We start from the raw sequence: 24,250 nt of genomic DNA, 5'->3' as shown, positions 1-24,250 counted from the left end.
AGCCTCATGCTGTGGTGGCAGCAGACACGTGGGCCAAAAGGACCGGAGCCCGCTTTGGGTCACTGGATTTTGCACATCGCATGTGCCCTGACAGCCCTCTTTCAGGTGCACGACACCCAGCGCTGCGGCACCCGTCTGCGAGCTGTGGAGGACCATCACCAGCCAGCCCTGAGCTCTCTCACCGGACCCTGGGCCAGGCAGGCGACATGACGGCCACTGAGGAAGCCAGCAGGCCCGGTCTGACTCACCAGATGTCGCTGTCCCGAGTTCAGGTTTGCTCCCATCCTCTGCTGGACCAGGTGTGGGATGAAAACTGGCCAAGATCAGCTTCACAGTGGTGCTGGGTGCCAGGGAGCCTCAGGAGCCCAGGCTCTGCCTGGAAGGAAAGCGGCCAGAGCTGAGATAACCCTCAGCAGACCCTGGACCATTGCTCCCAGCTCAGGACTCACAGAAAATGGCGGCAAGTATCTGTGAACATCTGTTTAGGGCTTGTTATGCAACAGGGCAAATTTGGGAAAACAGGGCATTCATGCCTGTGGTGGGAACTACAATGTCTCACAGGAAATCAGGCTCTCTGTTGTTTGGGGCTTCACAGCTCGAGCACCCTCGGGCAGGCAGGGTCCATGGGGCCGAGGACAGGTTTCACGGAGGTGGGGGCGGTTTTGCTGCCCAAGCCCCTGCTGAATAGTGGACACTCTCCCTTGCAATTTGGCAGATGACTGCTGTTCATTTGAAAAAATAATGATTCACAAAAGGAAACAGATAAATGGGTTGAGAAAGGATGAAATGAACTCGACCAAACTCTGGCCACCAGCCAACAAAACTGCTGTGCCTCAGCACACCCGCTTGCTTTGCTGTCTCACTGTAGAACCACGCGAGTCCACCACCCAAGAGGGAGTCCGCAGGCCCCACACTTTCCCCAGAGGACACCATGTCCACCACATACAGGAGACGAGTTGTCTGTCTGGCCGCTCCCAGGAAAGCCCAGGACGCTTCCAGGACCAGTTGCGCCCATAGACTGAGGCCTTGGAAGTGGTGAGGTCTCCTGTCGTGGTCAGCGGGATGTCCAGCTGGCCTTACGTCCACTATCATTGGTGAATCGTGCTGCGTTTGCCCCAACCTCTTGGCCCAACAGACAGTGGAGTGGACGAGCCCGACTCTAGAAGCTTTGTCCCACCGTCCCAGCAGCATCGCCTCACCCTCTGAACATAATACACTGGTGTCAGGTGGGCCTGTGACCTTGGATCTGAGGCCACGTCCCGTGGGCACAGGACTCCCAGGCCAGCTCCACTCATACCCAAAAGGCCTGCTTTCCCTGGACACCCTGAGGCCTCGAGTCGCAGGAGCTGGAGGGACCAGCCACAGGGGCACTGTCACCTGGGAGGACCCCTCATGTGCACTGATGTGACTTCCACGTGAGAGAAGAACCCAGCTAGATCCATGCTTCCGAGGTGAAGGACGTTCCCAGAGGACTGGACACGAGTTTCCTAGAATCACTGATGTTGTTTGTGTCACGCGAGTGTATGCTCCTCGGTTCTTTGTCTCGTCACAAGAAAAATTTGGAGTGACGGACATTAAAGCCCCTTGGCGGGTCACAGCTCTCGGAGGACAGACCATGTTATAGCTCTTAAATAAATCAGTGTTACAGCTCAGTGTTACAGCTCTATTTATTTAGATAATAGCAGGAAAATCCATCTTCAAGGCATGAGGGCACGTCGATCCAAAGACGCAAAGAGAAGATCGCCCCATCGCGCCGGGGGCGGGGGAGAGAGAAGAGGCCTTTGGCTCCTCTTTTATATGTTTCTCTGTCCCTGGGCCTGTCTTATGTAAATTGGGCCGGCCAGGAGTGTTGTTTGTTTTACCTGAGATTCTCACTCCGGTCCTCGGACCTTCCTTTGTTCTATTTTCGCGGGCTTTCCCTTCCAGGCCTTTTAGCCACCGCCATTTTGGACTCTTTTTCCCTATTCTAACTACCTAACAGTTTGTAAAACTAATGTGCAGCAGAAGGGGGATTATGCACGTTGCTTATCAGCAGGATTCAGGACACGCTGCCCCAGAATTCAGCGCCTTGGCACGCTGAATATTTTAAAATGAAGGGATTTTGAGAAATGGCAGGTTCAGGAAGCAGTTTCTGACCCTCATAACACTGTCGTATGGGAAGGGACCCCTCCCACAGCTGGAGGAAAGGAGCCTCTTGTTTCCTCGATGAGTGAGGAGGGGAGGAAAGAGTATAGACAGGCATTGTGGAGCCCCCTCCCCCTCCCCCCGCCGCTAATCCACGGAGCTTGTTATACTCTTTCTGGTTTTAGCATGTTTCCCTAAAAACATGCAGGTGTAGCCACCTCTTCAGGTTTCTGTTTCCTTACAAGGCTCCCGCATCCCAGACAACTTACATTAAATAAATCTGTGTGCTTTTCTCTTGTTCATCTGGCTTTTGTTGCATGGCCCCCAGCTGAGAATGCAGACAAGTATGTTAAGAAACAAAATTCAACTGCATACATTTTAAAGATCTTACTGGCTTTGTTCAATGACATGAATTAGATGGCATCGCCTCTGGCAGGAGCTCCGAGGAGCTGTACAGAGGGCAAGACTTTCACAGGCAGAAGGGGCAGGAACAGGAAGTCACGCTGGGCTGAAAAGTGGGGTGGTAGTTGAGAGGTCACTTCCCCTACCAGGCCAGTGTGACCTCACTGGTATTGACCAGGCAACTCCTGATTCCCTGGTTTAAGATCCTATTTCAGAAAGAGTCTGAAATGGTAATTAAGTGAAGTTTGGTGATGTGGAGCTCAGTATCAGTGACTCCATTTTGAGATTGTCATCTTGTTTTTAACAAATATACAGCAAAAGAAAAGATGCTTTTTCCTCCCTCACATAATCAAGAATTTGAGTGTTTAACACTGGTATGCATTAAAGATTTCTCCTCAAATCATGTATTGTACTGACTTCTCTAATTCATCCCATTGGGATTCTGATAATTACTTGGCTTTGTATTTACAGAATGGCTGAAAATTTCAATGGCTGCAAAATATGAGAAAGGTAGAAATAGCAACAGAGATCATTAGAAATTGTAGTGTTACTGTTACTGACCCAGGTGTTTGAACTCTTTATTTTTAATTTCTTTTTTAAAATAGATTCTGCTCCTTTTAAAAATATATATATTTATTTATTTATTTTTGGCTGTGCTGGGCCTTTGTTGCTGGTGAGCTGTCTCCAGTTTTGTGAGTAGGGGCTGCCCTTCACTGTGGTGCACAGGCTTCTCATTGCGGTGGCTTCTCTCGTGCGGCACAGGCTCTAGGCGCTCGGCCTCTGCAGTTGCCCCACACGGGCTCAGTCATTGGTGCACAGGCTTTGTTGCCCCATGGCATGTGGGTCTTCCCGGACCAGGGACTGAACCGGCATCCCCTGCACTGGCAGGCGAATTCTTAATCACTGGATGACCAGGGAAGCCCCTTGGACTCTATTTTAATCAATAGGTTAATTCTCTGAAGTCCTACTAAGTCACCCAAGGCGGGAGTCCCAGGCCTCATGGGCTGTGCTTGCATTTCAAGCCTCACATGCTGGATTTGAGCCCAGCAGAAACGCACAGGAGAGGCTGGACAGACAAAACCGCATGAAACACAGATCCTTTTAAATTCACTGATCAAGCCTTAACATGTAGCAGCAACAGACACTGTCTATTACAGACAAGAAACAGAGAGATGAGGTCACCGCACGTTGTCCCTGGAGGACTCTGTCCAGCCCTGCTCCTCTCTTAGATGCCCCTCCTGCCAGCGGGAGCTGGGGGGTCTTGAAAATGTAACCCCACAGGGAGTGTCCAGAGAGGGACGGCAGTGTGGGTGTGAGGACCGAGAGAGGGGAGGAGGGAGAAGGGAAAGAAAAGACTGAGAGAGAGAGAGGCTGCCGTTTCAACCTGGGCCGTGGGCATCGATTCAAGAGCCAGTCCTTTCACCCAGAAAGGGCCAAGCACCCTGTCTACTGCCCCCCGGGGTGATGGAGCCTGGACACCAGCCAGTTACATGTTTCTCCTGCCTGTCTGCCCCTCGTCAGGTGACCGCTGCTGGCCAGAGGGAGCAGGTGTCACAGCTGAGAGGAGAGAAGCTGTAGCTGCCCGACGTCCACCCCCTTGGAAGGAGAGGACAGGAGGAAGAGACAGGAGAGGTCAGGAGAGGGCCGGGACAAAGCGGAGAGAAGCTGTGCCTGAGCATGGGTGCCGAGGCCCCAGGGTGAGGAAGCAGACTTACCAAACGGGGAGATGCTGAAGCAAGGGGTCCCGGCCACTCAGGGAAGCTTGTTCGGTGGTCCTGGAGGTGCCTGCATCACTCTCCCAGGGAAGGGGCAAAGGCCCCACGGACGGCCCACCAGTGTGGTCACCAACTATAGCACTGACCCGAGTCCTTGGACTCTTTGATCAACAGAAATCAACGAGGCTAGGCAAGAAATTCAGGTGAGGCTTATTGGAGCTCCTGCCGCATGCGCAGCGGAAGCAAGCAACAGGTGGCCTTGCGGCTCCTAGGGTGCAGGCTGGGCCCGTAACTAGGGCAGGTGGGGCTGGGGGTGGCTTGGGCGGTCTGCCTGCCCCCTGGGTGGGGCGGTTCGCAGAGATATCTCGCGCAGCGCCCAGCTTTAGCTCCCGCACCTCAGCCATGGTGGTTGGTTTGTGGCCTTCTGCAGCTCATTGTTCATGATTGCCCCCAGGTGCGTGCCCTTGTGTTTTTCCAGGTACAAGCGCTCTGGTAAATAGTCCAGGGCCCCAGCCTGTCCCATTACTATAAAATAGCAACAAAAGGGGAAAATCTGGAGGGTGAATAAATGTAAGACTGAATTTTTCCCTGGTTATCAAAGGGAAGAGCTCTTTTCGCCCCCTTTCTTAAGACTTTTCCTAGGGAAAATTCATATTTGCAAATTCTTCCTCTGTCCTTTTGATAGGTATGCAAATGTTTTTAAAGGCTAAATAAGCCTTTTGCTTGCATGCTCAGTTGCTTCAGTTATGTCCGACTCTTTGTGACCCCCACGGACTGTAGCCCACCGGGCTCCTCTGTCCATGGGATTCTCCAGGCAAGAATAGCCATTTCCTCCTCCAAGGGCTCTTCCCCACCCAGGGATCGAACCCGCACCTCTTGTGTCTCCTGCGTTGGCAGGTGGATTCTTTACCACTCAGCCACCTGGGAAGCCCAAAATAAACTTTTGACCAGAATTAAAACTCAGAGACTTTTCTTCCCAGAAAGACCACCTCTTTTCAATGTCAACATAAAGGGACTGCTGTAATAAAATCCACAGAAGGGGCAGCATTTATTCCTCACACTTGAGGGGGTTGAAAGTCCAAGATCCTGGGGACAGCGGACACGCTGTTGCAGCTGGGGAGGGCCCACTTCCTGAAGCGTAGCCGGCTGGGCCCTCACACGTTGAAGGGGCTGGGGACCCTGCCGGGTCTGTTCATCTCTGACAAGGACACTAACCCCATACACGAGGGCTGCACCCTCAAGACCTAATCCCTCCCAGAGGCCTCACCCGCTGATGCCACACACTGGCACGTGGGTTTCAGAGTAGGACCTGGAGGGTGGGAGGAGGGGGCTCAAGGACGCAGCTTCCCTCGCTCTGTGGCCAGCTTCAGCACCAGGAGGCTCCAGAAGTAGGCATCTCAGGCTAAGTCCCCAGCCAGATCTCTAACCTGACGCTTGTCACCCAAGGAACGTGGAATCAGTTACCTTCACCAGAGAGAAAGGTTAGAACCAGCCAGGCTGCGAGGTCTCGACACAATCCCTGGGTTCTTGTGAACTACAGAACCAGTGTTGGAAGCACCAGGCTTGGAGCCCAGAGGCCTGATCTCAGGATCTGGGTGGGGGGAGGGGGTGATGTGGGCTTACCTGAGCAAGGAATCTGGCATCAGAGATCGTGTGTTCGAGGCCCGGCTCATCTCTGACTAGTTTTCTCAATGGAGACATGTCGTTTCTCTAAACTTCTGATAAAAGCGGGTCCTTGATGTCCTCAATGCCCCGTGTGGGTCCCAGGCTCTGGGGAGATGCTTTAAGAGCTGTAAGACACAAGGCAAATGTGGCTCAATGTGATCCATCTGGCCTCACAGAGTGCTCGCCCGGCCCGCCCACTGGGCAGGCTCCTTCTGTCCAGAGAGCAGCGGGGCGGCGCACTGCAGTTCCTTGCAGCCCCAGGGGTGGGGGCTTCCAGCTAGACCGCCCCCTCCCTTCCTGACTCCTTGGAGACTCCCCCACATCCTGAGCCTGCCAGCCCCAAAGCCTGCAAGGCTCTGTAGCCTGTGTGTCCAATGGACGACAAGAGAACAACCCAGGGAGATGCTTCCGGAAACCGTCCTCAACAAACACACACAGTCTGGGCCCTGCCTTCACCTCTGGCCCCAACCCCAGAAGTTCCAGAGTCACCCCAGCCCTCCATCTCCCCCACCCATCCCCGGCCAGCCATTGGGATTTCTCTGACTTGTGCTGTGGAGCTGGGTCCCAGACCACGCCCTTCTGCCTGTCTCCCGACATTGCTTCCCAGAGCTGGTCCTGACACCTCAATTTAAGCACAGCTGACCCTAAAGGAGTCTCCCAGTTCGGCAGGGGGACACCAGCTGGGGGTCAGGAGTTTGGAGGCTCTCCTGCCATCAGCCACCAGGGCAGCATCAACTGAGATGTCCCCTCTCTGGGTTTGCATCTGCAAAGGACAGGGTTCCAACGCAGACTCAGTTGCTGTCCTGCTCAGTGGGGGCTGGGCAGGACCAGGGCAGCAGATGCTCGCCAGGTGCTGGCCTGCAGAGAGGTCCTGGCTCCTCCTGCCTCTGGCTCCAGCAGTCACTCCCTGTCCACCTCCACCCTCGGATGGAAACCAAATGACAACCTTCTCCGGGGCCAGTGAGGTGGGAGAGACCACGGGAGCAGGACCCACTCCTAGTGGGCGAATAAGCCCTTGGCGCCCAGGTCTCTGGATTTTGGCCCCTCTTCCCATCTGCAGATCCCTGTCACGGAGCGCCTGGGCTCACTGCCCAGTCCCCAAAGTCCCATGGAGGCTGAGCTCTGGAGCTGCTTCAATGATTTACTGGGACGCTGACACTCAAGCACACATGTTTTATTTTTCGTAGGATGCACCCGTTAATCCTTCGCGGTTTAATAGCCTAGAAGGCTCTTCGTGGAGCTCTCCCATCCTCCTTGGGCTTGCCATGGGGCTGCATTCAGGTCTCCTGCCAACGGGCCCAAGGGGTGTCCCCCAGCTTCAGAGGGCGGTGTGGTCCATGGACCTGTCCCCCCGGGACTTTCCTAGAATCTGCGATGAGGGCTGTCGGTATAATTCAGCAACTACTGGTGTTTTTCTTTGGCTCTGACCCGTTGTTGGGACGGCATTCCACAGAGAACATGGACACTGACCGGGCTGGACAAAGGGCACGACCACGAGGGACACATAAGGGGCCCCACTCTCAGGGCATGTGCAGGCTCCCCAGGGCTGCTGGAGGAGGGGAGGCCCCCGTCCTGCTGGGGTAACTTTGGGAGGAGTCTCCGCTCTGGGGTTAGGCCACTGTGTGCTGCCTGGTGGGGGGGCACTCGTCCCATTCTCAGCCCCTCTTCGGGGCTCCTGATCCTGATCAACAGGATCCCCCATCCTGGGGCTGCTTCCATCTCTGAAGGGGAGGCTTCAGAATGGCGCCTGCCCAGCCCTGCTGCAGTCCCAGGAAAGAAGCCAGGGTGCAGAGGGTGGGCCACGCTCTTGGTGGGAGACCCTGGGCCTGTTCATCTAGGAAGAGAGGCAGGTTTGGGACTGTCTGAGACAGAAACAGCCCAAGGCTTTCTTCAGGCCCCTCCCGGCCCTGAGCCCTCTCGGTTTCTTGGTGACTGTGATTCTGTCACCACCCGGATGGGCGGTTCACCCAGGACAGTGTGGTACATGGGGGCCCTTGGATCAGCACCCCCAGTCCTCTCCCACGTCCGCCCCTCCCCCCAGCATCTAGCCCTGGAGCATCCAGGCAGGGGTCACTCCTCCTGCAGCAGGGGCTCCCGGTCCCCCTCCTGCACCCTCTCGTCTTCCTCCTTCTCCATGCAGCCCACTGTGGCCGCCAGCCCGGCACCAACACCTCCCCCGACCACAGCTGCCCCCGTGGCCCCCACCGCAGCTCCCGCAGCCACCATGCCAGCCTCTGCGGCCAGCGCCGCTGCAGCCATGCCCGCGCCCACCACGCCCCCCGCCAGACCCATGAGCCCCGCGCCCACTGCGCCGCCAACAGCGGCCAGGTGGCCACAGAAGCGCACGGTGTAGGAGTCCATGAAGGCCTTGGCCTCGGCCTGCAGCTCAGCCTCCAGGGCCTCTAAGGTCTGCTCCCTCCCGGCGCACAGCAAGGTTGCCCCGTGCCGGGCCAGCAGCGTGTCCTTCTGGGCCGACAGGAGGTTCCGCATGGTGTCCGGCAATACCCGAAGTGCAGAGAAAATGCGCTTGGTGGCTGCGTCCTGTGATGGAGGAAGAAGGGGCCTGACCTGAAGCCAAGTACCTCCCACCAGACCCCCGCCTGGGCTCCTCCTGCCCGATGCCCAGCTCCTCTCCTGCAGGACGCCCAGGCTCCCAGCAGGCCAGGCTCACCTGCTGCCGCACATACTCCTCAAACTCCTTCTTGGCAGCTTCCACCGTCCGCAGGTCATGCAGCTGGGCGGCCATCTGTCCAGGGGGAAAACCCGGCTGCCTCCCTCCTTCACCCCTGTCCCCTGCTGGTTGCCCGACTCTATCCAGAGGGGTCTGGCCCACCTCCCCCACCCCCATGTCCTCCCCTCAGCCTCGTACCTCATCCGGGGAGGTGCAGCTGGGGCCTGTCCTGCCCATCCAGCCCGAGAGGTTCTGTAGAGACAGCAGTGGGGGGTCACGGGATGCAGGGGCAGTGGGTGTCTGGGGCTCCAGGGGGCTTTCACACCTTGACCTCCTGAGCCAGCTGCTGCCCTGTGAGCAGGCGTCGGTCCCCCCGGGCCGCGGGGCGCCCCTCGCTCCAGTAGCCCGGGCAGCGGCTCTTGGCGTGCTGGGGGGCCGCACTCAGCACGTCAGCCACGTAGGCGCGCAGGCGGCCAGCATCATCATCTGTGTCTGAGGAAGAGATCCCTCATGCAGAGGAGCCCGGAGCAGGACCGGCTTTAGGAGGAGAGAGGGTATCAGGCCAGGCACCCGGAGGAGGGCAGGCTGGGGAGTCCCTGCTCCAGGGACACTCACCGCCTGAGCTTCCATGGCCTCGGCTCGCCCACCGCCGCCCAGGAGCTGGCAGGAGGTAGCAGCGGGCTCTCCTCCCTTGGAGCAGCCCCTGGACCTTGGGGTACTTGCCGGACGATTTCTAAAGGAGGGGGAGCACTCTGAGCTAGCTCCCCATACCTGCCCCATCTGCCCGGCCCTCCGTCCCCTCCCTCACCTGGATGACGTCGCCCACGTGACCCTGCCAAGCCTTGCTGGTGTGGGAGGAGTCACGAACTAAGAGGTCCAGGTGCTGGAAGAGAAGCGGTGCTGACAGCAGCAGCTGGGGGCATCAGGCCCTGGTCTCCAAGTCCAGAGACGGGCTCTCACCTGGATTGGCACCATGCCATAGTGTCTGCCCATCACCTCGGCCACGTGGACAAACGTCTGGGGACAGGGCACAGGGGTCACGACTGGACCACTCCGAGGATGTGCCTCCCAGCCCCCGGAAGACACCGTCCCAACTCCCAGCCCTGGACCCTCCAGCCTCTCCTCAGCCCCCAGCCCACAGCCCTGCTCCAGGTCACGAAACCCTGGGGCAGAGTCGGGCAGGACTAAATTCTGGCCGCCCAGTCCCCTGCCTCACAGTCAACACAGGGACAGAGTGCAGCCCCAGGCCAGCCATCCCCTCACCTCCAGGTGCTCCAGGTCTGTGTCCTTCAGCTCCTGGGAAGCTGTGAGGATCTGCAACCAAGGAGAACAAGGTGCGGGAGGGGCTGTGATGACAAGGAGATGCTGGGAAGACCCAGGCAAGGAAGGATCCTCAGGTGGACTGTGGGGCTCAGGATGTAGGAGGGATCAGCCGGGGGGAACCCCTTGCACCCTGCAGTGGGGCAGGACTGGCCTGACCTGGGTGGGGTGGAGGGCAGGTCGGGGAATGGTCCAAGACCTTCAGCCTCCCTAGGGGCCTTCAACCAAACTTTAGGACAAACCACATTCCCGCCTTCCCTGAGGTCACCCCCTCCTAGGGGCGCCTCCAGAACCTGCTCTGGGGCCAAGATGACCTTCCTTGGTGGGACCGGGCTGGGCTGAGATGGCCCTGGGAAGGTGGAGAGAGCCTTGAGGAGCTGGCAGGGCCTCACCTGGTAAGAGCTCAGCATGGAGGTGAGGGCGCACAGCCGGGTCCTCGTTTCCTTGCTCAGCTCTGGGCTCATGACGTCCCCCGTGTCCACCAGGAACACGGCCACCTGCGTGGAGAGCCAGCCATAGGTCAGCCTGCCAGGTGCCTCCCCGACCGTGCCCCTTCCCACCCTGCCTTCTCATCCTGGCCCCCAAAGTTTTCCTGCCCACTACCCTCTCTGCTCCCCGCCCCCCCCACACTGCCCGAGTCAGCCTGGACCCCTCTGTCCCTTCCCCCCTCACCTTCCTCCCCTCCTTCCCCAGCAGGAAGGGGTGGCTCCACATCCAGATGCCCCTGGAGAGGCCGTTGGCTCCCCACCGGAACCCTTGCCCGGAGCCCCCGCCCCTCGGCCAGCCGCCCTCGCCGGACGCCTGAGGGGCAGAGAAGCAGAGCAGCTTTGGACCATCCGGCCCTTCTCCCTTTGCCAAGCCCGGCTGGGACCCTGGTCCTGTCCCCCAGCCCCCGCCCGGCCCCGCGCTCACCAGGCCGGGCAGGCCCTGGAGCAGGTGGTTGAGGAGGAAGGTCTTCCCTGAGTGTGGCCCCCCCAGGACGGCGAGGAGGCAGACGGGGGTGTCCCTGGCCAGTGGGTGCTTCAGGCAGCGGTTGATGGCGCCCATCCGCAGGATGAGGCCCCCCGAGGCGTTGATCCGCACCAGCAGCAGCGGCTCGGCCCGCACGGCGCAGGTCTCCTGGGCCCAGAGATGGGGCTCCTTGAGCACCAGGCTGGAGCCTGTCGGCCCCAAACTCCACTCCCTCAGTCGCCCCGCCCCCAAACCACGCCCCTCAGTCGCCCCGCCCCCTCCGTCCTCCCGGCTCAGGCCGGCTTGCTCACCTCCATCGCCCCGCCCCCTCCTCCGCCCCGCCCCCTCCGTCCAGGTCCAGACCGGCACCTGCAGCGCGGCGGCGGGCAGCGGCCTCTGCGGCAGGAGCCTCATCCTCTCCCCCAGGCCCCGCAGGCCCTTCCTCCGCTTGCATGTCTTGCGGCACTCGGGGCAGCAGGGCGGCCCGCAGCCAGGCACGCGGTGGGTGCTGAAGCACCGCGGGCAGAAGTCGTGGCCACAGTCCAGCGAGATGGGCTCACGTGGCCTCTCCAGGCAGATAGAGCAGGCGGGCGGCTCGCGGGGCGCCGTGGGCCGGGACCCCAGCCCCAGCTCCAGCTTGGGGAACGGCGTGTGGGACCTGGGGGCGGCGGGGGGATGCGGGGACCCCAGACAGTGGTGAGAGGGGCCCCCGAAACAAGGAACCCTGGATGGAGCTGTCGCGGGTAAGTTCCCGCCCAGGTCTGGCCTGCTTCTAACCCTCCAGGAAGGGAGGCAGGGGCGGGCAGACAAGATGGTGCGGTGTCTGGTATAGATGCCACGGAAATCCACCCCCACGACCTCCTGCTTCGAGGGGAGGGGTCCCTCCAGGGGTCACCTACCCCTACCCCCTCCCTGCAATGGCTTCAACACTCTGGGCCTGCGGACATAAGGGGGCTCCCGCGGCGGAGCAGATGGCTCTCGGCAGATTCCAGCGCTGAGCTGGCACCGGCTTCCTGAGGCACCCACCTGATTTCCCATCCTTCCCTCCACAGCCCAGTGGAGCCAGCCTGGTGTTGCCTCCCCTGGGACAGGCCTCCGTGCTCCCAGCCAGACCACCCACATGGCCCCCACCCACAGCCAGGCCCTCCACTTACCAACTGTTGCTGCTGTTCCCCATGAAGCTCCGTTTTCTCTCCTTGGAGAAAATTGGGGAGAGAAAACCCCAAAAATGTGATTTAGAAGAGAATCCAGAGTTCTATCTTCATCTTGGGTTTTAGGTGCCCCCATCCCCCCTCTGGAGACCCATTCCCCCGCAAGGGGACCTCTTCCCAGCACCCCGCCCCCCGACTTCCTCCCCAGATCTCAGGACCAAGACCTTGCCTGTTTGCCAAGCCGGTGACAAAAGGAAATGACTGACAAGGCGGACCTCGGCATGGGAGGCTGGCGGGGGCAAGGGTCCTGGAGCAGAGAACAGGCCCTAGAGACCTTGCCAGCGCTGAGGATGGCTCTTCTGGAAGCGCTGGTGGGGCTGTGGCAGGTGGAGGCTGGTGGGGGGGAGGGTGGTCTCCCCGGAGGAGACGACTGGGCAGGGCTGGGAAATGGATGTGACAGTCGGGAAAGAGGAGGCTGCCTCTGGACTCACCCCAGGGGGAGGAGACAGGACTGCGGGAACCAGGGCTCCGGAGGAGGGAGGGACGAGACAAGCCTAGCCAAGCCCAGAATCCCTGGCAGAGGCTGGGATGCAGGCGAGCGAGGTGGTGAGTCGCCATGGAGACGAGGGAAAGATAAGGACAGGGCGGGGGAGGGTGGAGGGAGAGCGAAACCATATGGGTGCGCGGCAGACACGGAACTAGGCTGGCACTGCCCCTGCTGGCCCAGCGGGGCTCTTCCAGGGCCGCAGGCAGGGGGTACAGAAGACAGAAGTGTGGGAACCAGGAAAGCACGTGGTGGGCGCTGACCCAGAGTCCCAGATAGTCTCTTTCCTCCTATGGACGGTCGTGGTGCTGGACATCTGCTGGGGCCCATGATGCTACCCACCACATGTGGCCTACAAGACCCTCCCCCGCGGCGGTCCCTCCCCCAGGGTCGTCCCAGCTATGCCTTCCTCAGCCCCCTGGGCTGCTCTGACATTGGCTCTTTGTCCCGCGGTGTCTTCCTCTCCCACTGAGTTATCCCTGGACCCTCTAGCTGCCTATTGACTGGGCCCCTCCCACTCACCCTGCAGTGTACAGCCAGCCCAGACCCCTGAGCACAGCTGACCCCTGGGCTGCTCAAACACCTGCCACAGCTCTGGCTCCGTACGATCATTAGATTGGAATCCAAAGTTCCTGGCCTGCACCCGAGGGCCTGAACCTCCCTGAGCAGCCCTCCTTCCTCCACCTCTGACCTCCACCCAGTGTTCCCTGGGCCTGTAGTGGGCCCATCCCTCCAGAGATACTTGTGTGGATGTGTGCTAAGTCACTTCAGTTGTGTCCGACTCTTTGCGACCCCATGGACCATAGCCCACCAGGCTCCTCTGTCCATGGGATTCTCCAGGCAAGAATACTGGAGTGGGTTGTTGTGCCCTCCTCTAAGGGATCTTCTCAACCCAGGGATTGAATCCAGACCTCTGGGGCACCCAGCAAAGGCAGGGCACTTGGATCTGCATTCCTGGGGAGGCTGGAGGTGGGAGGACAACGTTTCTCACAGGGAGAGTGAGAGGTGGAGGAGAGACTGGGAGCAGGGTGCGCAGGACCCTCTGCAGCCTCATCCCTCAGTCCCTGTCCCCGGGCCCTCTCTGGCCCAGGAGGCCATTATCTAGCCAGCAGCCTCTGGGTACTGTCCAGTGGGTAAGGCCAGACTCAGCTGCATTTGAGGCTGGGACCCTCCCCAGCCCTGAGGGACAGCAGGATGTGCTGAGTACCCCGCTTCCAGGGCCACCAGTCCCTTCCCATCAAGGTGGCCCCCGCCATGCCCTAAGATGACCTCTGGGACTGAAAGGCCCCCTCCACATCCCCCCCACCTCCGGCCATTGGTTACATATTGTTTCCACTTCTGTGTTCAGAGCTGGTGGGGGGCAGTCAGTGGCAGAGGTGGCGAGGCTGGTGGGGGGCAGTCAGTGGCAGAGGTGGCGAGGCCAGCGCCGAGCTCTATGCTAGAGAGCACTGGCTGCCCATGACCCTGAACCTGACCCTGGCTCTACCCCTCCTGGCAGCTGCCAGGGAGGAAAGTCCTAACTCCCCAGCCTCCAGTCAAAGGCCTTCAGGCAGGAAATTCCCTCCTAGCTTCCTGAAATAATGTCATAGCAGAACAATCATCCCACACCTGCTTAGCAATTTAGGGTCACGCCACGTCACCAAGAGCTGCCTCCCCCAGCCCCCACAGCACAGAGGGTCTGGTGTCTAAACAGGGAACCCAAGGCTGAGTGAGCAGGATGATCGTGCAGTGCAGTCCCAGAGGGCGGCCTCGGCCCCCCAACCCCAGGCCTGTGCCGGCCATCGCCACCTCCCCCCAACCCATGCTGGGGGCTTTACACAGAGAGCCCCCAGCAACCACCCCCCAGCCCAGGCCCAGACACCCTCAGAGAGCTTCCCCATCTCTCCTTTCCCCTCTTTGTTCTCAGATCTTTAGAAAGTGCCTCTTCTGTACCAATCATGGAGTCGGATGCCAGGGCTACAAGAGACAGATGGGGTCCTCACCCGGGGGAGCTCAAAGGCTGTGTTCAAACCCAGAACAGGCCTCCACTCTGAGCACGGACATTGAAACCCAGAAGACTGTGGGACTGGGGAAGCCCCACAGCCAGACTTGCAGCTGCTGAGGCTCAGTCTTGTGGGATGGGTGGACATTAACCCCTCTCTGTGAAAGGTGCTGGGTGTTGCAGGCACGGGGAGCAGCCTGTGTCAAGGCCGGGCTGGGGCAGTGCAGGGGAGTGCGGTCCGCAGAGCACAGACCTAGGGAGGACACGAGGCAGCTTTTAGACTTTCCTGACATGACGATGGGAACCTAAAGGAGTTGAAGCAGGAGGCATGTGACAAGATCTGCATCCCTGAACCCACGCAGAGAGACTACTGGAGACCTGGCAGCTTAACCAGGCCTGAGACCGTGCCCTAGGGACTGCGTCCAGAGTGCCACCAAATTTTGCTACAGCAGGCAGTGCTGTGCCGGGGGCTCCTGCCCTGACACCACCACCCACCTGGTAGGGATCTTCTCCTGCACAGAGCTCAACTCACATGCTGATCTTTGCCGACTTCAGCTACAAACAGTGAAGGGTGGTGCCAGGCACGTCTGACTTGCTCTGGAGTTTTGAGGTTAACAGTCTGCCATGTCACCAAAAACAAACTTTTTTTTTTCTAATTAAAGGGGGAGATTAAAGCATCCTAAGTGTCCAGTCACAGACAAATAAATAGTTGATGATTTAAAACTAGATGCTTCAGCTGCAGGGTGGCGTGGGCAGAGCTGTTGTTGATGCTAGGCACCCAGGGGTCTGTTTTGGCCTGAGCCCATTTCCAACTAGAATCCCATCTGTTCTTGCTTCTTTCCGACAATGGACACAGGTGGTCCCTGCTGTGTGCCAGCAGCCAGGCAGCCCACCAGAAAGGCCCTGGTGGTCAGGCTGAGCACACTAGGCTCTGTCCCCTGAAACAAAGGGCATGAGGACAAGAGTGGAGATTTTGTGGGACACCTGGAAACTGCTGGGCAGTGGTGTGGTCAGTCAGAAGGGGGGCTCAGCGGCCAATCTGGGGGGGTGAGAGAGGGCAGGGGACCATGGACACTGGAGCCACCTCTTAACTCTCACAGCCCTGCTCTGCGGTCAAGGAAGTGGAGATTCAGAGTCACATGACCTCCTCACAGAGGCTTGGGGCGGCCTGCCTGGGGGTCAGGAAGGGGTAGAGAAGCCACAGTCCCAGCATGGCGGACAGGAAGGGGGGCTGCAGGGGCAAGACGCCCAGGCCAGGGCACTGACTGACTGCTGTGGGGATAGGAGAAGACAGTGGTGACACTCAAAGGCCCCCTGAGGTTCACACTGGCTAGCGGGGGGCCAGCAGCAACCGAGGAACCTGCGCCATCACGTACCAGCTTCCCTGAATCTGAGCCCATGCCCAGCTCCAGGCCCCTCCCCTGAAATCCCCCATTTGGACTCCTAGCCGCCCACCAGGTCTGGAGCATCCAGGCAGTCGGCCAGGATGCTGAGGATGCGGCCAGCTGGCCCCGAGGAACAGACTCCCCGCCACAGTCTCCGCCCAGCAGGGCCCAGCCCCCCAGACCCCTCCGAGGTGAAAGGCAGCAGCTCGCAGCTGGACAGCCAGCCAGCCAGGCTGATTGGGGCCGGGCCCCCTGCAGGCTCAGCCTCTGCATCCAGACCTCCACTGGCCATCTGGTGGCCAAGGCCACCCCCAGATGGACCGGACCAGCTGGAAGGCCCTGGCAGCACCCAGGCCTTGGTTCAAATGCCAACCCTGCCCAGCTTGCCAGCCTGGTCACTCCCCTCCCTGCAGCTCAGCTTCCTGACAGTAAAGCTAAAGATAACGATCTTCCCCCCTGCCGGGTTATTGCCAGAGCCTGGCGTGCAGCTGGTGCTCAATAAATGCCAGCTGGGCTCACCTCACCTCACCGTGTTTACCCCCTGTTCTCCCCACTGTTTACCCCCGCCTGGTCTCTCAGCCCCCTCCCCGTCCAGGGGGCCTGACCCCTCCTCTTGTCAAATAAGAATCCTAGAGGTTCCTACAGAGGCAGGACCTGAGGGCATGAAGACCATGCCCCGCAGACAGAGTCCTGTTTCAGCTAGTTTGTTACTCTAATGAGATGGTCATGGGCATTTACTTGCTCCTATGGTAGGCTGCCATCCCATGGATGGCATCACCGATTCAATGGACATGAGTTTGAGCAAGCTCCAGGAACTGGTGATAGACAGGAAAGCCTGGTGTGCTGCAGTTCATGGGGTCGCAAAGAGTCGGACACAACTGAGTGACTGAACTGAACTGAAGGTAGGCTGAGTCCTTTCAACGATAGAAACTCAGTTCTCCCCGATTTCCTCCAAAGGTGGAATCATGGCTCCACTTTATAGATGAGGAAACTGAGGCTCTGCAGATGCTCACAGCCATGCCTGCCTCCTGCTAACCTCACTCCCTCACACACACACATACACATACATACATAGACACACACATGTACACACACACAGACACACCACACACACACACACTTCTCCTTCCTCTCTCAGCCCCTCCCCACCCTCTAGCCTAGACCTGGGGAGAGTAGAGCAGCCATAACAGCCAGGTGCTCAGCAATCCACCACACAGCCTGTTTGTTGATGAAATCAAGTGTGGAGTGAGGTTAGGTAACAGGAAGTGACCAGCTGACCCCAGAGGTCAGGGAGGATGGTGTCCAAATGCTGGAATCTGCTTCTGCTTTCTGACGATGAATCTGGCAGCAGGAAGAGCAGGAGCCCCACCCCGATCAGAGCAGCTGGTCCCGGAGGACATCCCGGGGCCAGAGGCAGGGAGGCGGTCAGCTGAGAGGCCTGAGACGGCTGGGGAGCCATCCCCAGGGCCCAGGCCAACCCTGCCCATCCACAGTGGCCACCAGGAACAGATGGTGGGCTGACAGCCCCTGCCCCACCTGCTCCACCAGTATCATGCATATGTGCTAAGTCACTTTAGTGTGTGTCTGACTTTTTGCAACCCCATGGACTGTAGTCCACCAGGCTCCTCTGTCCATGGGATTCTCCAGGCAAGAACACCAGAGAGGGTTGCCACTTCCCTCTCCAGGGATCTTCCCGACTCAGGGATCAAACCCGCATCTCTTATGTCTCTTTCACTGGCAGGCGGGTTCTTTACCACCAGCCCCACCTGGGAAGCCCTACGCCCTGCCAGCCCGAATGTAAATCAAAACAAGTCCTTCAGGAACAAGGGATCCCACTGGGCCTCTGGGGTGCTTCATCAGGTGGTCAGGGGCTCACGTCCCTGGAGACGGGCCCACGGCGCTCCACATAAGTCACACCGCATCACAGTCGTGTTGAGCAACTCCCAACTCACAGGGAGATGGAGCGGGGTGCCTTGTCCCATTCCTGTGTGAAGTACGACAAAACGCTCGGACACCGGGCAGAGAACAAGACAAGACTCTAAAGGAGAGAGAAGGGGAGGGCCGAGGGGCTGGGGCCTCGGGACCTGAAGAGCCACACGGAGGCGGGTGCCCCGGATTCTCCTTCTGCCTCACTGTCCTGGACCTGATGCTGGACAAAGGGCAGCCCAGAAAGGCCAACAGGAAGACAAAAAAATGTCCCAATAAACTCCCTGTACCCCTGCTCTAGCTGAGGAATCAGGAGAGGGACAGCCTTGCAAGATGGGAAACTTTTAGACAGTAAACACTCCAGCCAAATACCACGAAGAGATACAGCCCCAGCCTAGCCACCCCAGCAGACGCCAAGGGGGCTAGATGCCCCCTCACCTGGCCGTGTCAGAGGAGGCCACGGAGGGAGCCTGGACTTTTCTCCCAGCAGGGGACATGCACTCTCCTGACCCCAAAGCACTGTGGAGGCCACCTGGGGAGTCAGAACCCTGAGCCTGTTTGGTGGTCACAGCCCCTCCTGGGGCCCTGGTGGGGGTGGCAGAGTAAGGAGCCTGGACGCCCACCTGCATCAGCATCCTGAAGCTGCACCCCATCCCTTGCCAGAGGGGCGTCAGAGAAAGCACGAGATGGGCCGACAGGATCCAGTGTCTCAGGGCATTGTGTGATGAGGTGTCCCACCGTTCAGGATTCAGCAGCAAGTGGCCATCAGTGGGCCAGAGGGCGGACCCTGCAGTCCTGGAAATGTCCTGCACACTTACCACATCCATGGTATCATCTGGGTTGTGATGCTGAGGCACAAACCTACAATGTGTGCCCACTGGGGAAACGGGATGAGATACCAGGGCTTGGAATCTCCTCTGTGGTCCAGTGGCTGAGACTCTGCGCTCCCAGTGCAAGGGGCCGGGTTCCATCCCTTGTCAGGGAACCAGATCCCACATGCCGCAACTAAAGATTCCATGTGCCTCAACTAAAAACAAGGTCCCGCATTCCGCAACCAAGAGTTCACAGGTCACCATGAGAAAAGATCCCGACACTGCAAGGATGAGGCAAGACTCTGCATGCTGCAACTAAGACCAGACACAGCCAAAAAAAGGGGTGGGGGGAGGGGGAGAAAAGATTCCTGGGCACTCTCTGTATCAGTTTATACAACTGCATGGAAACCTACCATGACCTCAAGACAAAAAGTCTAGTTACAAATAAAATAACAATCTAGAAGAAGGTTGTCCCTTCCTGCTTAAAATGGGACACCGACTTGCTGTTGCCTGTAGGACAGCCTGACATTCCCTCCCCACGAGGCCTGCCCATCTCAAGTCCCCCCCAGCTCCCCAGCCCTCCCCTCCTCCAGCTCAGGGCCTCCTTGACTGCATCTCACCTGAAGCAAGCATGGCCCAGAGAGGCCCCTGGGCCCCACTGCACTCGCGCACTGTCCAGCCTCTGTGTTCAGTCTTGAGAAGCCGCAGTCACAGGCTCTGCAAACTCCATCCCACTCCCTGGAAAAGCAGGGCGCACAGAGTGCAGATCACACACTGCTGTGAAAACGCTTTCCATCACTCAGATCCCTGGAAGGGCCCCAGACACCCACAGGGGACCCCAGATGACACTCTGAGAAGCACTACATGGAACTATTTAAAAGAAAAAAAACTTTTGTATTGAGCAGAACACCAGATGCTTAAGAATATGTATTGAATTATTCCATTTATAGGAGGTTCAGGAACAGGCAAAACCACTGCAAGTCGAGAGCAGTGACAATGGTATCTCCCTCGAGCCAGGGAGTGGGAGACACAGACGTGACCTTCTGGGCTGTAAACCTTCTGTCTCTTGACCTGAAAGTAGTGACACAATGGTTCACCCAGTACGAGCTGCACCCCTGCCCACACCATCGCTGACCTCGACAAAAGGAAAACCATTAACATCACGCTCTTCCACCTTGGACTTGGCTTCAGTTTCATTAGAACTGCCAGGACATGCCCCCCATCAGTTCACAATGATTGGAGGCCACCTGTGGGGGCCCCAGCCTCCAAGGGCTCGCCTGCTCTCCATAAGAGCCGAGATCACCCTGCTGCAGCCAGGGCAGACCCCAGAGTTCACAGGACACCCACTGGTAAGGCCACTGCTGTATCAGGGAGACCCAGTCCCTGGGGGACCAGCAGGACCGGGGGACACAGCTCTTCCCCACCCCCAGTCTTGCTTGCTTCCACCAGGTCTGGACATGTTTGGCCAGGGACTTTTCTCCCCCCAGTGAGTCTGTCTTTTGACTCAGGACCAGCTCTCTTTGCAGGAAAAAGAACGGGCTCTTAGTTCTGCCTCGGGCAGGAAGGAGACTTGGAGTAACCACGGGGAGACAATTAGGCACGGGCCTTGGCATTCTCCACTGCCCTCCCTTCCCACTGTTTACAATTGCACAAGCCAAAGTCCGTCCTGTGTCTGCGAGGCCCCAAAGGACCCTGCCCCGCCTCCTCTGAGCCTCTCCTGTGTCCTCGCTTGTCCTTTCTGCCTGGCCAGTCAGCTGGCGCCCCAGCCCTCAAATGCAAAGGCGCCTCCTACCCCAGGGCCTTTGCACATGTCACTCCACTGCTCAGACCTCTACTGGAATGTCTGCACTGCTCCCTCCCTGCCCCTGCAGTCTTTATTCCAGGGGTTGGGATACCAATCAGCCCCTTCCCCATCATCTGTCAATAAGGCTCACTGGAGCCCAGCCATCTTGTGCATGTCCAGGGACAGCCAAGGTGGCAGAGCTGAAGATTCAAGTCTGAAACCATAGGGCTCCTGAAGCCTGAGCTATTTCAAGTCTGGCCATTTATAGAAAAAGCTGCTCACCCAGCCTCAGTCCCTCAGAACCTTCTCACTATTCACTGAGCCTTCCTGCCCCAAACTCAAACTCGATGAGACTCCTGCCTTCAATCACTGACGTGGGCAGGCCATCCACTGGGTCTGCTCCTGGGTGTATCCTGGTCACCTCGGCATGGCAGTGTGCCAGGCTCCAGAGATGGATGCTGAGAACGTGGGTGTCCATCTGCATCCCCTAAACTGCTCACATTGTGAGTGCTCTGTGGTGACTGGCGTGGCGCAGGCACCCCATAAACACTGAGGGATGCAAGGATGAAGGGATGTGTGTGCTGTGGACACATGTGCATGTTTGTGCTTGTTCAGAGCTGACGGTGGTGAGAAGAACACTTGCTGGAAGCAGAATTCTGCATCCCTTGGTCTTCCTGGTCAGGTAGAATGATCTTTGGTCACACTCCTCACTCTGGGGCTCTTACTAAGTCATCTCCAGGAAGGACATGAAGTGCGGGGTGCTTTGCAGCCCACAAAGCCACACCACCCTTGTTCCAGCCTGCCGGGCTCCCTGTGCTGCGTGCACCCACCCTGGTATCTGCAACCTCCTCACGGCGTTGGGCCCCCAAACCCAGGCTTCTTCTCTGCAGCAGGGGCCAGCGCCTGGGCAGAGAGCTGCTCACCCCCAGCATCAGCACCTCAAGGTTCCCCGGCTGTGGGGGTGGGCAGGGCGGACAGAGTGCCACGGGAAGACTGACGGGAGCAGAGAGGACCTTCAGGGCAGGAAGACTCTTCTATACAGTGCTTTGATGGTGCCTGTGTGTCAGGATGTGATACAGGCCACACAGCGCCAGGCATGACCCCTCACATCAGCCGTGGGCTCCGAGTGATGCTGACCTGAGGCTGTGGGTCTTTTGGGGCTGCTGTTGGGGGGCTGTGCATGTGTCAGGGTGGGTGTGTATGGGAAATCTCTGTACCTTCCTCTCAGTGAACCTAAAAGTGCTCTAAAAAATAAAGTCTATTTTTTTAAAGGAGCAATTATTGAACTGCGCACCTACAGTTGATGGATTTTATGATGTATAAATTATACTCCTGCAATTGAGCAGGGTCCGATGGGGTCTTCCTAGAAAAGACTGCCCCCCACCATGGCCTCTGCCTGCCTCTTGTTTATAGGAAAATTTTAGCCTCCTAGGTCTTCCCTGAATTTCAAAGAATAAATTTCATCAGAGAAGTGAGTAAATGCAGAAACAATGGGAAGAAGACAAGACAAAATAATAATAGTTTAGCCATAGAACAAAGCCCAGGATCTTCGGTTCCTCCTCAGGGAATTGGACTGGATCACGCAGTCTGAACCACGGCCTCTGAGTGCTGCAGAGACTGGACCCCCACCAGGTGGGAGCAGTGCACTGCACACAGCCCACCAGCACGCAGATCCCAGACTGGTGGGACCCAGAGGTGGATGACTGACATTCTGCAAACACCAGGCTGTCCCCTCACTGCCAGTCAATCAGAGAGCGGTGCACAAGCTTATCACACACCCTGTGACCTCTCCCACACCCTGTGTTTAAAAACTCTCCCCCACGGTTACCCCATCCCCCACCATCCCACCTGTCATCACGCTATCCCCTCTGGCTCCAGGAACGCTGACGCTGTGTCTGTCCACTGCCACCGGCACAGGGGTGATGGGCTGGCCTGTGTCCTCCCTCAAACGTTGCCTGCTGAAGCCCTGACCCCACGGTGGGCCTGATGTGACACTCCACAATGCCCGTGGGGCCCCAGGGCCCCACCCCTTCCCCATCAGCCTCCCTCCCAGTGCAGGTGCAGCCTCTGGGGAGGGGCCTGGGATCAGCGGCTCAGCCAGACCCTCCTTCCTTACAGCAGGCAGCCCCTCACTCAGTTGGGGCTGGGCGACACCCACCCAGCCTTCTCCAGCTCAAGCAGAAGGAGCAGTGGCCCCCTGCGGGAGACGAGGAGCCTCATCTTCAGCTGTGGTCCCGGATGCTCTGCAGGCCACCAGGCTTTCAGGACAAAATCAGCATCAGACCTGTATCATCCAGGATCTGGCAGGGAACAAAGGCAGACTTAGCTGCTCTGATTTGTAGAGAATTTCATGAAGGGACTGTCACCCGGCTGTGGGCCTTAAGGAAGGCACCTGGGACCACCCTGGGCTGCAGGGATAAAGGGAGGAGGCAGGTCATCAGGGCCAGTTGGGGGGGGTGTTACATGGGAGCCGTCTCGGGGTGGAGAGGGGACACAGCCATTGCCAAACTGAGGTCCTGGCAGGGTGGGCCTGGGAGTACCTCTTCCCCTACGCCCTGCTGGTGCCTCCTAAGGGCCAAATTCAGCCAGCAGCTGGGCCCACGGGGCCAGAGCAGGACAGACAGGTGGAGTACAGTGGGCAGGTGACCTGTGCAAGGCCTGTGGGGCGGGGCCCGCAGCAGACAGGCCTGTCCAGTGGGCCCATTGCCCCCATCCCGTCACCCTGAGTTCTCCCACCTCCTGGCAATGCTGGTCAGAGAAGCCCCTCACTTACAGCAAGGGGACTGCCTCAGACTCATAACCAGAATAAATCAGTCAGCGGGGGGCTGAGACCCAAGCTCAGGGCTAGTAGCCCAGGCAGAGCTGATGTGACTCAGCACCTCACCTGCAAAGTTACCGCTGCTCAGCCAGTGACCCAGGAGCAGACATGCTGGGGATGACTGGCACTCCAAGAATGGATTCCCCAGCCTTGGTTTAAATCAACACTTCCCACAGTGGGTCCCAGGGCAGCAGATTAGATCTGCAAAACCAACCAACCACTCCAGGCAAGGGGCCCCCCAAACCCAGGAAGACATGTCCATGCTGGGTGGTCAATAAACACACCCTCTAATGTGTCTCTTCAGGACATCCAAGGGTTTCCATCAGACACCACCTTCAGAAGGAGCGCATGGGGCCAGATTTCTGCCCCTGAAGAGTGCATCTAAACCCCAGCACACCCAACAAGCAGTGCCTGCTTTGCTGACCCACGTGAAGGTTTTAAGAAAAAACTAACAGGCAAAACACAATAGGGACCACCTCACTCCCTAATTACCTCTGTCTTTCCTCTTCTGTTTTTGGTGTGTGTGTTCTGGGTTTCTTCAGGGGCAGGGGGTGGGGCCTAGGCTTATTAGCTGTACTCAGCAGAAGTCTTTGATGCTAGAATTAGGACATGTTTATCAGTATTTTTTTTTAATTTTACATTTTATTAGTTTTGATGACTGATTGTCCCTTATTTTCCTTGCTGTAGCCTGTGCTAAAATTAGCTGAAAGGATAGATGTCTGAGGATTAGATTCAGCTGTGTGTAACAGGAAAGAGCCCAAAGAGGCTTAAACTAGATATAAGTTCCTTTCTCTACAGCATGAAAGAGGCCTGGGGAAGGGCAGTCAGGACTGGCTCTAGATCACACCACGAAGTCCAAGGGACCCAGCTCCCCCCTGATTACCCCCTACCACCCATGGGAGGGGCCTCCTCCTCCCTGTCCAGCCGCTATGCATGAGGACAGGTCAGAGGGCTCAGAGAAGAGCAAAGAGCGGCTGCCTTTGCACCACATCCATGTGCATC

General features: G+C 58.3%; 1 protein-coding gene across 5 annotated transcripts; it reads right to left on the bottom strand.

Moving 5' to 3' along the window:
* Window positions 1–7,059: 7,059 nt before the first annotated feature.
* On the bottom strand, window positions 7,060–22,665 carry RNF112 (ring finger protein 112). 5 transcript variants are annotated; one of them, XM_043472999.1, is made up of 15 exons: window positions 22,589–22,665; window positions 19,268–19,385; window positions 12,003–12,043; window positions 11,218–11,506; window positions 10,810–11,016; window positions 10,570–10,698; window positions 10,290–10,394; window positions 9,841–9,891; window positions 9,538–9,594; window positions 9,386–9,460; window positions 9,193–9,310; window positions 8,903–9,069; window positions 8,776–8,829; window positions 8,578–8,652; window positions 7,060–8,447 (listed from the first exon to the last, which is right to left on the bottom strand). In XM_043472999.1, the coding sequence occupies exons 1-15, from the start codon at window positions 22,648–22,650 to the stop codon at window positions 7,977–7,979; spliced, it is 2,019 nt and encodes a 672-aa protein (XP_043328934.1). In that variant the 5' UTR covers window positions 22,651–22,665; the 3' UTR covers window positions 7,060–7,976. The 5 variants fall into 5 exon arrangements, with proteins under 5 accessions (XP_043328934.1, XP_043328938.1, XP_043328948.1 ...); XM_043473003.1 differs by having other exon boundaries at window positions 8,903–9,063; XM_043473013.1 differs by lacking the exons at window positions 19,268–19,385; window positions 22,589–22,665 and adding an exon at window positions 12,229–12,589 and having other exon boundaries at window positions 8,903–9,063.
* Window positions 22,666–24,250: the final 1,585 nt, after the last annotated feature.

Source organism: Cervus canadensis, chromosome 1 (assembly GCF_019320065.1).
Source record: "Cervus canadensis isolate Bull #8, Minnesota chromosome 1, ASM1932006v1, whole genome shotgun sequence".
Classification (NCBI taxonomy): domain Eukaryota; kingdom Metazoa; phylum Chordata; class Mammalia; order Artiodactyla; family Cervidae; genus Cervus; species Cervus canadensis.
This window is presented reverse-complemented; position numbering and strand designations above follow the sequence as displayed.